Source organism: Vipera ursinii, assembly GCF_947247035.1.
Source record: "Vipera ursinii genome assembly, chromosome: 1".
NCBI lineage: Eukaryota > Metazoa > Chordata > Lepidosauria > Squamata > Viperidae > Vipera > Vipera ursinii.
Window position 1 is genome coordinate 288,687,994 of NC_139512.1, and position 14,082 is coordinate 288,702,075.

Genomic DNA, 14,082 nt, shown 5'->3' on the forward strand with positions numbered 1-14,082 from the left:
AGGAAGGATCTTCGAATAAGGCTGCAAGGACGACGGCGCCGTTTAATAACACAGCTCCTTTGTGTAGCCCAGGGCTCTTCAAACTTGGCCCTTTTAGGACTTGTGGACTTCAACTCCCAGAATTCCTCAGCCAGCGTGCCTGGCTGAGGAATTCTGGGAGTTGAAGTCCACAAGTCCTAAAGGGGCCAAGTTTGAAGAGCCCTGGTGTAGCCCGGCGCCATCGCCGAAACGAGAAGGCGGCGAATAACTGACGCTTGCGCTATTGCGCGAAACGTATGACTGAGTGTTTGGGGGTTGCTTGCCCCCCCCCCCGAGCCATGAGGTTTTTGAATTGCTAATATTTCGGGCATCTGTTCGTGCGTAACGATGATTGGAGCTTGCCAGTCTGGTTGTTTTGCGAGTTCAGGGATCACAGCTTTCATAACTGTCAGCAGTGAAGCAAATGGAACCGTAGCATCTCTCTGTCAGACTCTAGTCTAGCCTATCTACACAGACAATAAAGGGGGAAAAAAGTCCATTAGAACGATATGATTCCCCCTTTAATGGAAAAGAAAATCTTTAGATTGGGCTTGACGATTTCATGGTGTAATCTTTTTTTTATTAAAGAGTTTTACAAAAACAAAATTTTACAATATATCCCCAAATCCCTCCCACCCCAAACCCACCCACTTCCCCCCCCTCCACTTCCCAGAGCTAAATACAGGATTATAGTTACAATAATCATATTCTAAATAAAAATTATGCATAATATACAATTAACCAAATTCATAATGCGCTTTAACTCTCTTTTAACATAACTACCAACAACGTACCAATAACAATATCCCACTAAAATCTACTCATAAGCTAAGTGGTACTTTTTAGTCCCATATTTGTTTTGAATATAATTTATCCATCTCCTCCAAACTGAAATATATCTTTCCTGTGAATGATCCTTCAAATAAGCAGAAATCTTAGACATTTCTGCAAGATTCGAAACTTTAAACACCCATTCTTCTAACAGTGGGTGTAATCTTGACAGCAGTATGAAAGTGGTTTGGCGTTGCCTTCCTCGCATGTTTTTGATTTCTCGGGAGCCCGAGTTTTGGTATCCTTGATGCTGTCTCGTCTAAGTAATCACCATACCTGATCCAGGTTAGGTCTGATTCTAGACAAGGTCAGCAAGGAGCTGCCAGCTATTGAAATCACTCCCCTTTCTTATTAACCATGTTTTGTGGTAATAAGATCCGTAGTTTATGAATTGCTACATTTTTCCTGTTAATTTTTCAATTTTATTGGCCAACTCCTAAATTCTATCATTGAGATAGGAAAAAAGAAAAACCTACTTTTTCTATGTTATGTGTAGTTCTCAACACCCAAGTGGTGTTTTGTATAAGCTGAAAATCCTAAGGATGAATGAATCCATCAAGTTTGATGTGATCCAGGTTTCTCACTTTCCTAATGATAAATTTGTTCCATCTTAAATTTGCACATTTAAAGTCAAAATATTGAATGCGTTTTTGTGAGCCATTTTCCTTAATGAAACTTCTTCTAGGGCACCATTTTCCTAGTATCATGCTAGCATTGCAAACTATAAAGAAAAAAAAAATGCAGATGTTTTGTAGAGTTGCATTCTTAAACCTATATGGAAATTGAGTAGGTTGAACTATAGATTACTCATCTTAAAATTCAAAAATGCAACTTACTGTCATAGTAAAGTTTTTACATAGCCCAGTGTTTTTCAATTAGTGTTGTACATCTAAATGAGATGTGACTTTTCTCCCCTTTCCATAGCAGAGAACAGCCGAAAGCAGAGGCAAAGCCACAAATCTCCAACTAAGTGAACTGAGGCAAAAGAACTGAGCAATCCAGTGAAGCATTTCCCAAACTCCAGAATTAGAGCAGTCAAAATAAAACCATCATTTTGCACTAGTTTCCTCTCAGTATTTCTGTATACATTTTGGTGGGTTTGGAATTAGGGGGACAATGCTTCCTGAATAGTTGGTGTACTGAGAGTTGAAGTTTTGAAACCAAATTTGATTACCAGGGACTATATGAACACATCCATGCCATTTTCTTGGCAATGGTAGGCAAGATATTTGCCATTGTCTTCTGAGTTGTTTTTGATTTCTCACTCCTATAGCTCTGATATTCCCTGTGTTTAGCTTCTGAGCCCAGAGAAAAAGTGCCATGCCTGCATAATTATATTAGTACAATAGCAGTACTTTTATCTCTTTCCTAATTATTTCCAGCATGGAATTTGTTTCCTGGTTCTTGGTTGGGTGTGGGATAAGGCAGATGCACTTTATCAACAAAAGCACTGATTAATGTTTGGGTCACTCATAGATATTTGGGCTGAATTAAATGTTTACATGCAGTCAGATTTTTAATGCAATTTTTAAACTATATACATGCAGTTCAATTCCAATTAAAAATGAAAAAGTGCCAGTCTCAATAGAGATCCTTGGGGGTGGGAGTGGAACATCTTTTTACCTCTCATCATTGCGGTAACACTTTTCATTTATTTCTATTTTTGTTTTCTTTTCCTTAATAATTAACTACTCATAAGGTAACTTCTCCTCTTACCCGGGACTATTGTGTTTGTTCAGGCATCTCTGAAGATGGACCTTATCGAAAAGTAAATAATCTCTTTTGGATTTCCCTGTTAACTGTGTTACTAAAATGTATGTGTTACTAATAGGTGTAACATCCTATTCTGGACACATTAGGCAAAGACCTAATTCTCTGGAGAACACTTTAATGCTGGGAAATACGGAAGGAAAGAGAAAAGGAGGTCAAGCAGCAGGAAAGTGGATAGATTCAATTATAGACACAATGAGTACAGTGTTGGAAGAGCTGAAAGATCAAGTTATCATCTGTAATGACTGGATGGCCCATAATTAGTTATAACATCTAAGCCATAGTTGTCCAAACGTTTGGCTTTGGGTCACATTGAATGAGGAGGAATTATCTTGGGCCATATATAAAACATGTAAAATAGTTAATGTATATACACTAAAAAGCAACTTAACTAATTAATTAATTAATTTGTGGGGCCAGGTTACTATCTGTCCAGGGCTGCATATGGCCTGTGGGCCGTGGGTTGGACACATCTGATCTAAGCAAATGTTTTCTACCCACATATTCTTAACACTGTTCTGGAAGTTTTCTTTGTCTCCTTTTAAAAATTGCCGTCACACTACACATCGGTGTAGTACACAAGCTAATATTTACATGGTTATTTACAAAAGTCTAGAAACCCTTGATGGACTTTTTTTTGCTGAAAATGGATGAAGATGAACTGATGATTTCTGGATTTACTGATTAAAAATAGCTATAAATGGGGAAAAGGGAATTACATCTCCTGTAATTTTGAAGGTGGGAAATAGTATCAAGTATATTTATACTGTAAGCAAGATAAGTAAGTGACTTCATTAAGGTTATTTTCTTCATTGTTTTCAACTTTTTTCTTCTATCTTTTTTGCTACTTCTATAATTTTTCATATTTATCTTTTAGCATTTTAAAAACAAATCCTTACCTTAATAAATACAGATACGTATTATCTATTTCCAATTTTTGCTAAATAACACATTTCCAGGTAAACATTGGATTGGGGTTTAAAGGATCAATTTTCTTGAAAGCTGTAGTGTATGTCAGCTAGTCAAATAAGTGCTTTCCTGCCTGTTTTTATAGCTCCATGTCACAGAATTTCTAAATGTCATCTTTGAAGCCCTGACAATTTCAAAGATAGTAAGAAAAACACACCACAAAATATTTGATGTAAAAAAAAATCCTCTTGAAACACATGTTAGTATGTCAAATCTGTTCTTTACAATTGTTCAGTGGCTGAAACATTCTTAGCACAGAGTATAGAATATTTGATTCCTTACAGGAGAAAACAAACCACTGTTTTAACTGTATTTTCCTTTATATTAGCCCTTTCTAAAGGATGCTTTGTACTTCACTAACTGTCATGTAAACCGTGTTTGTAGTTTTCTTGGACTTTAAAAGAGCTAATTTCAAAAAACTTAGAGAGAGCTTGGGAAGGATTCCATGGATGAGAATCCTAAAGGGGAAAACTGACTCAAGAAGCTTGGGAAATTTTGAAAAGTGAGATAATAAAAACCCAGACTAGCACAATACCAACAAAGAAGAAAAATAACAGCTCACAGAAGAAACCAGCATGACTGCATAAAGAACTCTCTGATAAATTGAAAGATAAAAAGGAGAAGTATAAAAAGTGGAAAGAGGGGCACATAACTAAGGCAGAATATCAGCAAATAGCCCGTGCCTGCAAAGATGAAGTGAGGAAAGGTAAGGCTCTAAATGAACTAAGGCTTGCGACCAAAGTCAAAAATAACAAAAAAAGCTTCTTACAATATGTAAAAAATAAGAAAAAAGTTAAGGAAATGATTGGCCCATTATTGGGGGAAAGTGGCAAGAAGGTGACAAGCAACAGGGGGAAAGCAGAACTATTTAACTCATTTTTTGCATCTGTCTTTACACAAAGGGAAAAAACAGTCCAACCTATCAAAAAAGTGCCATAAAAACAGAATAGAAACACAAGATAAGATAGGCAAGAAAATGGTAAGTGAGCACCTGTCCAGCCTAGATGAGTTTGAATCACCAGGACCAGATGGATTACACCCCAAGGTTCTCAAGGAACTGGCAGATGTGATTTCAGAGCCACTGAACTATATTTTTCAAAGATCTTGGAGCACTGGGGAAGTACCAGAGGACTGGAAAAGAGCTGATGTAGTTCCCATCTTCAAAAAAAGGGGGAAAAATAGATCCAGGAAACTACAGGCCTATCAGCCTGACCTCAATACCTGAGAAGATTCTGGAAAAGATAATCAAACAACGAATCAGCAAACACCTAGAGGCAAACAAAGTCATTACTAAAAGCCAACGTGGGTTTGTCAAAAACAGATCATGCCAGACAAATCTTATTGCATTCTTTGACCAAGTGGACAAAATTAGTGAACCAGAGGAATGCTGTGGATATAATTTACTTGGACTTCAGTAAGGCATTTGATAAATTATATCACAAGCTACTACTTAGTAAAATAGAAAAATGTGGATTAGACAGCATCACCACCAGATGGATTCATAGCTGCCTGACCGGCCATACTCAGCATGTGGTCCTCAATGGAACTGCATCTACGTGGAGGGAAGTGTGTAATGGGGTGGCCCAGGGCTCTGTTCTAGGCCCAGGGCTCTTCACCATCTTCATCAATGATTTGGACGAGGGGATAGATGGGAAACTCATCAAATTAGCAGACAACACCAAGCTGGCAGGAATAGCCAATACTTCAGAAGATAGGCTTAAGATACAGGAGGATCTGGACAGACTTGAACACTGGGCACTATCTAACAAAATGAAATTCAATGGTGAAAAAAGTAAGGTTCTACATTTAGGCAGGAAAAACCAAATGCACAGGTATAGTATAGGTGGTACCTTGCTCAATAGTAGTAACTGTGAGAGGGATCTTGGAGTCCTAGTGGACAATCACTTAAATATGAGCCAGCAGTGTGCTGCAGCTGCCAAAAAAGCCAACACAGTGCTAGGCTGCATTAACATGGATAGAATCAAGATCACGTGAAGTATTAATACCACTTTACAATGCCTTGGTAAGGCCACACTTAGAATACCACATCCAGTTTTGGTCACCATGATGACTCTAGAAAGAGTACAGAGAAGAGCAACAAAGATGATTAGAGGACTGGAGGCTAAAACATATAAGGAACAGTTGCTGGAATTGGGTATGTCTAGTTTAATGAAGAGGGTGACATGATAGCAGTGTTCCAATATCCAATATTTCAGGGGCTTCTACAAAGAAGAGGGAGTCAAGCTATTCTCCAAAGCACCTGAAGGCAGGACAAGAAGCAACGGATGGAAACTAGTCAAGGAGAGAATCAACCTAGAAGTAAGGAGAAACTTCCTGACAGTTAGAACAATTAACCAGTGGAACAACCTGCCTCCAGAAGTGGTGAATGCTCCAACAGTGGAAGTTTTTAAGAAGAGACTGGACAGCCATTTGTCTAAAATGGTATAGGGATTCCTGCCTGAGCAGGGGGTTGGACTAGATGACCTCCAAGGTCCTTTCCATCATCATCATCATTATTATTATTATTTGTGAGACAAATTAATAATTATTATTAATAATAATAATTTGTGTCATACATTTATTCTTGGCTAAAGTTGAAACACTGTAAGTATATGCATCATAAGTGCTACAAATTCTCAATAGAATGAAAGCCCACTGTTTTCATTGGAGCCCTCTGGTAGATAAATGGCTACAGGAGTGGTCCATGAGTTAGCTCCTGCCTGCAGGTTGGATGTTATTATTGGGGAGAATTGAAACTCAAAACCTCATTATTCCCTTGGATACAAGAAGGAAAGAAATCAAATAGACTTGAAGACTGCTATTCTTTCTCTCTATTCAGAACTCTCAAGAAGGGAGTCTATTCATGCCAGTAATTTTTTTAATTTTTTTTTAATTCCTTTTATATCCCGCCCTCCTCCGAAGACTCAGGGCGGCTTACAAGCTTAGCAGTAGCCTTCATTCTATGTATATGCCTGCTTATTAGGGCTTTCATACACCCCCCAAGCGGCATTATTACAAAGTCAGCTTATTGCCCCCAACAATCTGGGTCCTCATTTTACCTACCTCGGAAGGATGGAAGGCTGAGTCAACCTTGAGCCTGGTGGGAGGCGAACCTGCACTAATTGCAGGCAGCTGGTGTTACTTAAGGAGGCATTAGCCCACTGCTCCACCAAGGCTCTTTGAGCTGTTTGCTTGCTTTTGAAATTAGACCCAGGGTAGAATGAACTTCTTGGATAATGGATTTTCTCCCCTAACTCTAATTATTCTGAATTTATAGTGGCAAAGCTCAGGGAGGCATATTTACTTTTTTGCTAAATTTGTCTCAACTTAATAACCATTGTGGAAACTACCTATTAATTGTGGGAGAAAAGAGATACCAGTATTTTTCCCCAATTGGGTACATTTTTAGACTGACAAATCATTATGGGAAGTTACCATATATACTTGAGTATAAGCCGACTCGAGTATAAGCCGAGACCCCCAATTTCACCCCCAAAAACTGGAAAAAGTTGGTGACTTGAGTATAAGCCGATCCGCCGTTCTGCAAGCCTCCGCTGCCGGCTGCTTCGTTCCGCAGCGGAAAGAAGCAGGCAGGCTGCTTCGTTCCGCAGCGGAAAGAAGCAGCCTGCTTCGTTCAGGCTGCTTCGTTCCGCAGCGGAAAGAAGCAGGCAGGCTGCTTCTTTCCGCTGCGGAAAGAAGGCTGCTTCTTTCCGCAGTGGAAAGAAGCAGCCAGCTTCGTTCAGGCTGCTTCGTTCCGCAGCGGAAAGAAGCAGGCAGGCTGCTTCGTTCCGCAGCGGAAAGAAGGCTGCTTCTTTCCACAGCGGAAAGAAGCAGGCAGGCTGCTTCGTTCCGCTGCGGAAAGAAGGCTGCTTCTTTCCGCAGCGGAAAGAAGCAGCCTGCTTCGTTCAGGCTGCTTCGTTCCGCAGCGGAAAGAAGCAGGCAGGCTGCTTCGTTCCGCAGCGGAAAGAAGCAGGCAGGCTGCTTCGTTCCGCAGCGGAAAGAAGCAGGCAGGCTGCTTCTTTCCGCTGCGGAAAGAAGGCTGCTTCTTTCCGCAGCGGAAAGAAGCAGCCTGCTTCGTTCAGGCTGCTTCGTTCTGCAGCGGAAAGAAGCAGGCAGGCTGCTTCGTTCCGCAGCGGAAAGAAGCAGGCAGGCTGCTTCTTTCCGCTGCGGAAAGAAGGCTGCTTCTTTCCGCTGCGGAAAGAAGGCTGCTTCTTTCCGCAGCGGAAAGAAGCAGCCTGCTTCGTTCAGGCTGCTTCGTTCCGCAGCGGAAAGAAGCAGGCAGGCTGCTTCTTTCCGCTGCGGAAAGAAGGCTGCTTCTTTCCGCAGTGGAAAGAAGCAGCCTGCTTCGTTCAGGCTGCTTCGTTCCGCAGCGGAAAGAAGCAGGCAGGCAAGGCACGGAGATCCGGAGACCTGCCGACATTTGGGGAGGTTTGGGGAGGTGCCCAAACCTCCCCAAACGTCAGCAGGTCTCCGGATCTCCTCCCCAAACCTCCCCAAACGTCGGCAGGTCTCGGGATCTCCGTGCCTTGCCTGCCTGCTTCTTTCCGCTGCGGAAAGAAGCAGGCAGGCAAGGCACGGAGATCCCGAGACCTGCCGACGTTTGGGGAGGTTTGGGGAGGTGCGCGCGCACCTCCCCAAACCTCCCCAAACTTCGGCAGGTCTCCGGACGGCGGCTGCTTGGGAGAGGTGCGCGCAATCCCGGAAGCACCAAAGCCTTGGCCGCGCACAAGTCCTCAGTAAGTTTTTTTTGTTGACTGGAGTATAAGCCGAAGTGGAATTTTTCAGCCCAAAAAGTGGGCTGAAAAATTCGGCTTATACTCAAGTATATACGGTAAATGTCAAGAATAGAACTCCACTTACATTTGGACTGTCACGTTAGAAATCAGGAAATCCCTTTACACAGCTTGTAGTACAAATCATTCGGCTTAGCATTAACAAAATTATAGTCCCATCAGCTAGATCAAGGAGATGACTTCTACATAGTACATATATGAAAGACTCTGAAACTAGTTGAGATGCACATATAGATGCTAATATCCTCATATACATTTCCCCCATTTAAATGAGGAGCAGTAAAATTTGGGAATAAATATTATACAGCAACCTTGCCCAGTCTGGTGACTCTAATACATGGCGACCTAAAGGGGTGGAGGAGGAAGAGGAAGTGACGTGCAATGACCATATCATGATGGTATACAACCTGTGTCATTGGTACAATGTCATTGCATAATGATTTAGTTTCATTGCAATTGTTCTTTCAAAGTTGTCCAGAAGGTCTGAAACCAGTAATTAATACATCCATATGCTGCAAGACCATGACATGAACTATATCCATTATCATAATTATTTTATCTTTTCCCCTTTTAATTGTCAGAATGGCACTGCAGGTTGTGGGAGCTCTGCCTTTTTATAGAGGCCAGGGTTCAGGTAAGAAAACCCGATGAGATGCTCCATGGAAAATACAATAAAAGGGAGACAGCAACTACAAAGAAGTTGTATAAGGACAAGAGCTGTGGACTTGTAGGCCTTGTGGATTTCTGGGGAAGGAAGTTTGAAACTTAAGCCTTTCCTTCTATGGGTTCAGATGTGCTACTCTATAATGAGTTATTCTTGTATTATAATTAGGAAGACAGTTCAGTCTGATCTATAATCACTTTGTTATATTTCTTTAGAAGATAGAAATTATTATTATTAGAAGATAGGTTGTGCTTCACCATTAGCCTCTACAATACAACTAGCATGTACTTACAGTATTACCAAATCTAACCTTCCATCATTGAAACTGATTGGAGTTAAATGCATGGCTGCTGTCCTCTAAACCAGAGGTCCCCAACCTTTGGGGCACCAGGGACCGGTTCCATGGAGAGAGGCTTTTTCTTGGACTGGAGGAGGCATGGTTTTCCGTGCTGCCTGCATCCTGTAGATGGGGCTTCACTTGTTTGTACGGACCTGTTTCTGGCATGCCGCAGACTGGTGCCAGTCCAGGACTGGGATTTGGGGACCCCTGTTCTAAAACTTTCTACCAAATCATTATTTAATTGCTTAGGTTTAGAGAAAAAATATTTATGATAAGATTTGACTGAGTACAGTAGCTGACCACCAACTGATTCTTATCTTATATGCTTATAGAGGGCTAACCATGGTTGGTGAATACAGAAACCTTGGTCGACATGTTGCACAAAGCAACAGTTTTGTTTATAATTTGTGGATTATTCACAAAGCTGTGGTTGTGTTCGCCAATTGCATAAACCCTGACATGCAAACCACAATGCCTAGGATCAGGTAACATACTAAATCAAAATAAAGTCAGTCATATTATGTTTGTGTTAGCGCAACATAACAATGGTTAAAACATTATTTTCTCAACCCTGTTTTCTCAGTTTCCATGGCTATTGGTCATAGTGGTTGATGTAGTTGCAATGCAACTCATCTGGAGGATATTAGTTTGAGGAAAGCTATGGAAACAAGACATTTTCTTTAATTTATACCTCTGCAGCATTATACTATAACAGCTTTCCTTGAGCCGAGGAATTTGCAGTTCTGAGTATTTCCAACCAGCACAGCCAAAGGCTATTCTGACTGAGAGCTGTTACCCCAATACATCTGAAGTGCAGCAATTGGGAAACATTGTACTGTAGTAAATTATTTAGTTTAATCTACAGTACTTTGGCTTTCTTAATTTTCCTTGCATTTTAGCAAATTGTTTACAACTGTGTTAAAAAACAAGGATGTTGTCCCTTTGCAATTGCTGAGATAAAATTAAATAATTTTTTACATGGTATTTCCCCTTAAAAAGCCAATTTGCCTTTTGAATTTACTACTTCTTATCTTTGCCTTATTGCCATCAGCTTGCCAGTTAGGGTGGTTTGTGATCTAGATTGGCCAATAGACCAATCAAACTGAGGGAGGAGTTGTGACATCAGGTATTTGATGGCATATTGACCCCACACCTGCTGCAGTTACAATTTTCCATTCACCAAAGCAATACCTAAGATCTATAGGGGGCATTTTCACAAATGTTGCTATTAGAAATAACAACAGAAGGAAAATAAAGCAGTAAGTGTAACTGACTGGCCAAAGAACTTCTCTGTGTTTTGTCTGTCTCAGTAGCTGTAATGTCCAGAAGAAAGATTCATAAAGATGATCCACTTGACCTACCAGATGGACTCTTCTTTAAAAGATCCTTGCGATTGTTTAAGGAACTGGTTGACAAAACAGTTGCCCAGAAAAGGGAGCAAAGATTAGGCCTGCCTGTAAAGGATTCTGGTAAGGAAATACTTCATTTGATGTATTGTTCTCTGATATATGTATTTACTTTTTTATTAGCTCCTTTTTGGATGGCCAAAGAAGGCAAAATGCAATTACAGACAGGTGAATGGTGGCAAATAAAATATAACTATCCAGCACAGTGTTTAAGTTGTAAGTCCAGAGTCCCGCCAATAGAACATTAATAGGACAGCTGTATGACTAATAAAGTACTGTACAGTATGGCACTTGACATGGGTATGTATGGAGACCCTTATAAAATAACAGAATTGAGCAGAGGGCCATAAATCCTTTGGAATAGGACATGATGGATTGCTGTAGAATTACCTGAGGTTTAATACTGATCTTAAAGCATAACAAATTCATTAGGGGTATAAAAAAAAAACCCCAAACCCTTTCAGCAGCAATAAATGGAATTTTTAAAATTTTCTTTTTGTGTGAGATATATGGGGACCCAACCCATTTCTTACAGAGTGTTGCAAACTTTTTATTATACACTCCAAAGCCAAAAACATCTTACTGTATTTTTTCAGAATTTCCAAGATTTTTAATAGCAGCGTATGTTTATTTATTTATTTGTTTCGATTTATATACCGCCCTTTTCCCGAAGGACTCAGGGCGGTTTACAGGGCAAATTAAAGATTAATAGTGGATTTCTACACAAAATAATGCTGATGGTGAGAAAAAGAAAAAGATGTGTTAACCTTTGTGGTTATATTCTGTGAGTGCATTATTTTGTTTTGATTGCAGAAGAAATTGATTATGACAAATTCTTTGATGCAGTAAAGAGTCTTTTTGGTCCAGATGTGAAAGCCCAAGATGTTAAAACCTTCTATAGGAAGATTAGCAACAACCCAGATGGGAAGACAGAATGGTGCGAGGTAAGTTATTTTCTTCTGATAACTCAACTTTTTTGACAATATCATATCTGACAGATCCGCAAAAATATGGAAAAGCAGAAAGAATGGGGGACAAGGTAGAGAGCGGTGTGTCTAGCATAGTAAAAGTTAGAGGTTTCACTGTAATAAAGGAGAAGGAGGAAGAATAAAGCCACAATGGCCTGGAAAGACTTTTCTAATTGAGAAGAAAAGGAAGAAAGAGAAACAAACTCAAACTCTGCCCTAGTAAAAGAAACAGGAAATGTTTATTCTAAATGTTTTGATTAGTGATATGCATAAGTTTTGAATCCAGGCTCTCAAATTGGAAACATCCTATCTCAAATGCAAAACAGCTTTTCACACAGCAAGATTGTCCTGTTTCAGACTTTGAAATCTTGAGTGTTTTAGATTTGCTTCATTTTACAGTAAATGTGGAACAGCTTTTAGGCTGTTTTGCACTAAAAAAATTAATAATCCTCAATACTATCTTTTGATGGCCTGTCCATCTAGACTACCCTATAGTTAAAATTCACTGCTCCCAATGTGAAAAATGATGCCTTTTGCAATTTAATGTACGTATTCAGCAAAGAGATAGCCATTCCTTTGATCATTGTACGGAAATGAATTCCAAATTGTTCTAGTCAGTTTCTGCCAAGGAAACAAGCAAAACATCTGAAATCAATTATCAAGGGAGTTTTACTTTAAAGACTCTTAAATAAACTCAGCTGGAACTAATCCTGTTTATTTCCTCTTTTGCTTATTTTCCTTTTATTCCTCCAGCAAAACAAATACACAGAGACTCAGGCCATTTCCTATGCTATCCTACAATGCTGAAGTCATCCAAACAATGTAGTGATGTCAGAATGAGCCCAACTATATTGTTTCAGCAGGATACATACCGCATTTTATGATTATTTTGTTGCCATGGGAGTTAGGGGTACTAGAAGAGGATGGTACTAAAAATAAAACAGGCCGCCAGGCATCTGACATTTCCATTTTTCTATCTTGCATTTATAACATTAATGCATTAATAACATTTAGACATAATATATATCAAATGTGTTATAAAGGTAAAGGTTCCCCCGCACATGCGTGCTAGTCGTTTCCAACTCTAGGGGCCGGTGCTCATCTCCGTTTCAAAGCTGAAGAGCCAGCACTTGTCCGAGGACATCTCCGTGGTCATGTGGCCGGCATGACTAGACACCAAAGGCACACGGAACGCTGTTACCTTCCCACTGTAGTGGTCCCTATTTTTCTACTTGCATTTTTGTGTGCTTTCAAATTGCTAGGTTGGCAGAAGCTGGGACAAGTAGCAGGCACTCACTCTGTTACGTGGCACTCGGGATTCGACCCGCCAAACTGCCAACCTTCTGATCGACAAGCTCAGTGTCCTAACCCACTGAGCCACCGCATCCCTACAAATGTGTTATAGTAGTTATTAAATGAAAGCCCCAATGTTTTTATTTCTCACTTTTCTATTGGACTGTACAAATGCAATGTGCTTTATCCATAAGTCAAGGCAGTGTTCATGATATCTTTCTTCCCAGGCTTTATTTACTACCAGACAACTTGTGACCCACTGGTTTTTTTGTTTCAGACACATTTCCTTACCTGAACAGAAACAGAAGGTCCACTGCCAGGTTATAAAAGCAGTGGAAGCGAGAGTGACTTCCAACTTCCTACTAGCTTCCCCATTGACTTTTCAGTAGGTGGCAGAAAACATTGGAAATGACAATCACATAAACATGGCAGTGCAGCAGAACTAAAACAGTCAGAACCTTATCAAATTTCAGTCCCATGGTAGTCCTGGATTCTGAAATTTGAATACATTCTGCAAGATAGACCATTTGAGGTATGGTGCTTCAATAATGGTTGCCCTATGATAGTGAATAGTAAAATATAATAAAGCACATCTTCCTTGCCCCATTCTTACCACTTTCTGCAAAGGAACGATCAAGAGCATCATGTCATATTGCATTACAGTCTGGTTTGGAAGCATTACTTCTTCAGGCAGGAAGGCGGTGCAGAGACTGGTGAGGATGGCTGAAAAGATTATTGGCACTTCTCTCCCATCCATCCCGGACATAGCATATAAGCATTGCTCGAGCAGGGTCTGAAAGATTGTCTGGGACACTACACATTCTCTTCATGACCTGTTTTCCTAGTTACCCTCTGGGAAGAAGCTTCATGGTATCTGAAGCAGAACATCCAGATTCAGTCGCAGTTTTGTTCCATACAGTATTAACCTTGTGAACTCTAAAGCTTTCTCCTTCCGTTATGTATTCAAGATGGACAGTGATTAATATTTATATGCTACTTATATCTAAGGGTATAGGTCTGTACATATGTT

General features: G+C 40.2%; 1 protein-coding gene across 1 annotated transcript in view; it reads left to right on the forward strand.

Annotated features, from left to right (window-relative positions):
• Positions 1-10,703: 10,703 nt before the first annotated feature.
• Positions 10,704-14,082, forward strand: part of WDR64 (WD repeat domain 64) — a gene marked incomplete at both ends in the record, with an annotated part of 56,353 nt that continues 52,974 nt past the window's right edge. The window contains 2 exons of the mRNA XM_083375498.1: positions 10,704-10,854; positions 11,605-11,735. Of these exons, the coding sequence (XP_083231624.1) occupies positions 10,704-10,854; positions 11,605-11,735 (282 nt within the window). The remainder of the gene's footprint in view (positions 10,855-11,604; positions 11,736-14,082) is intronic.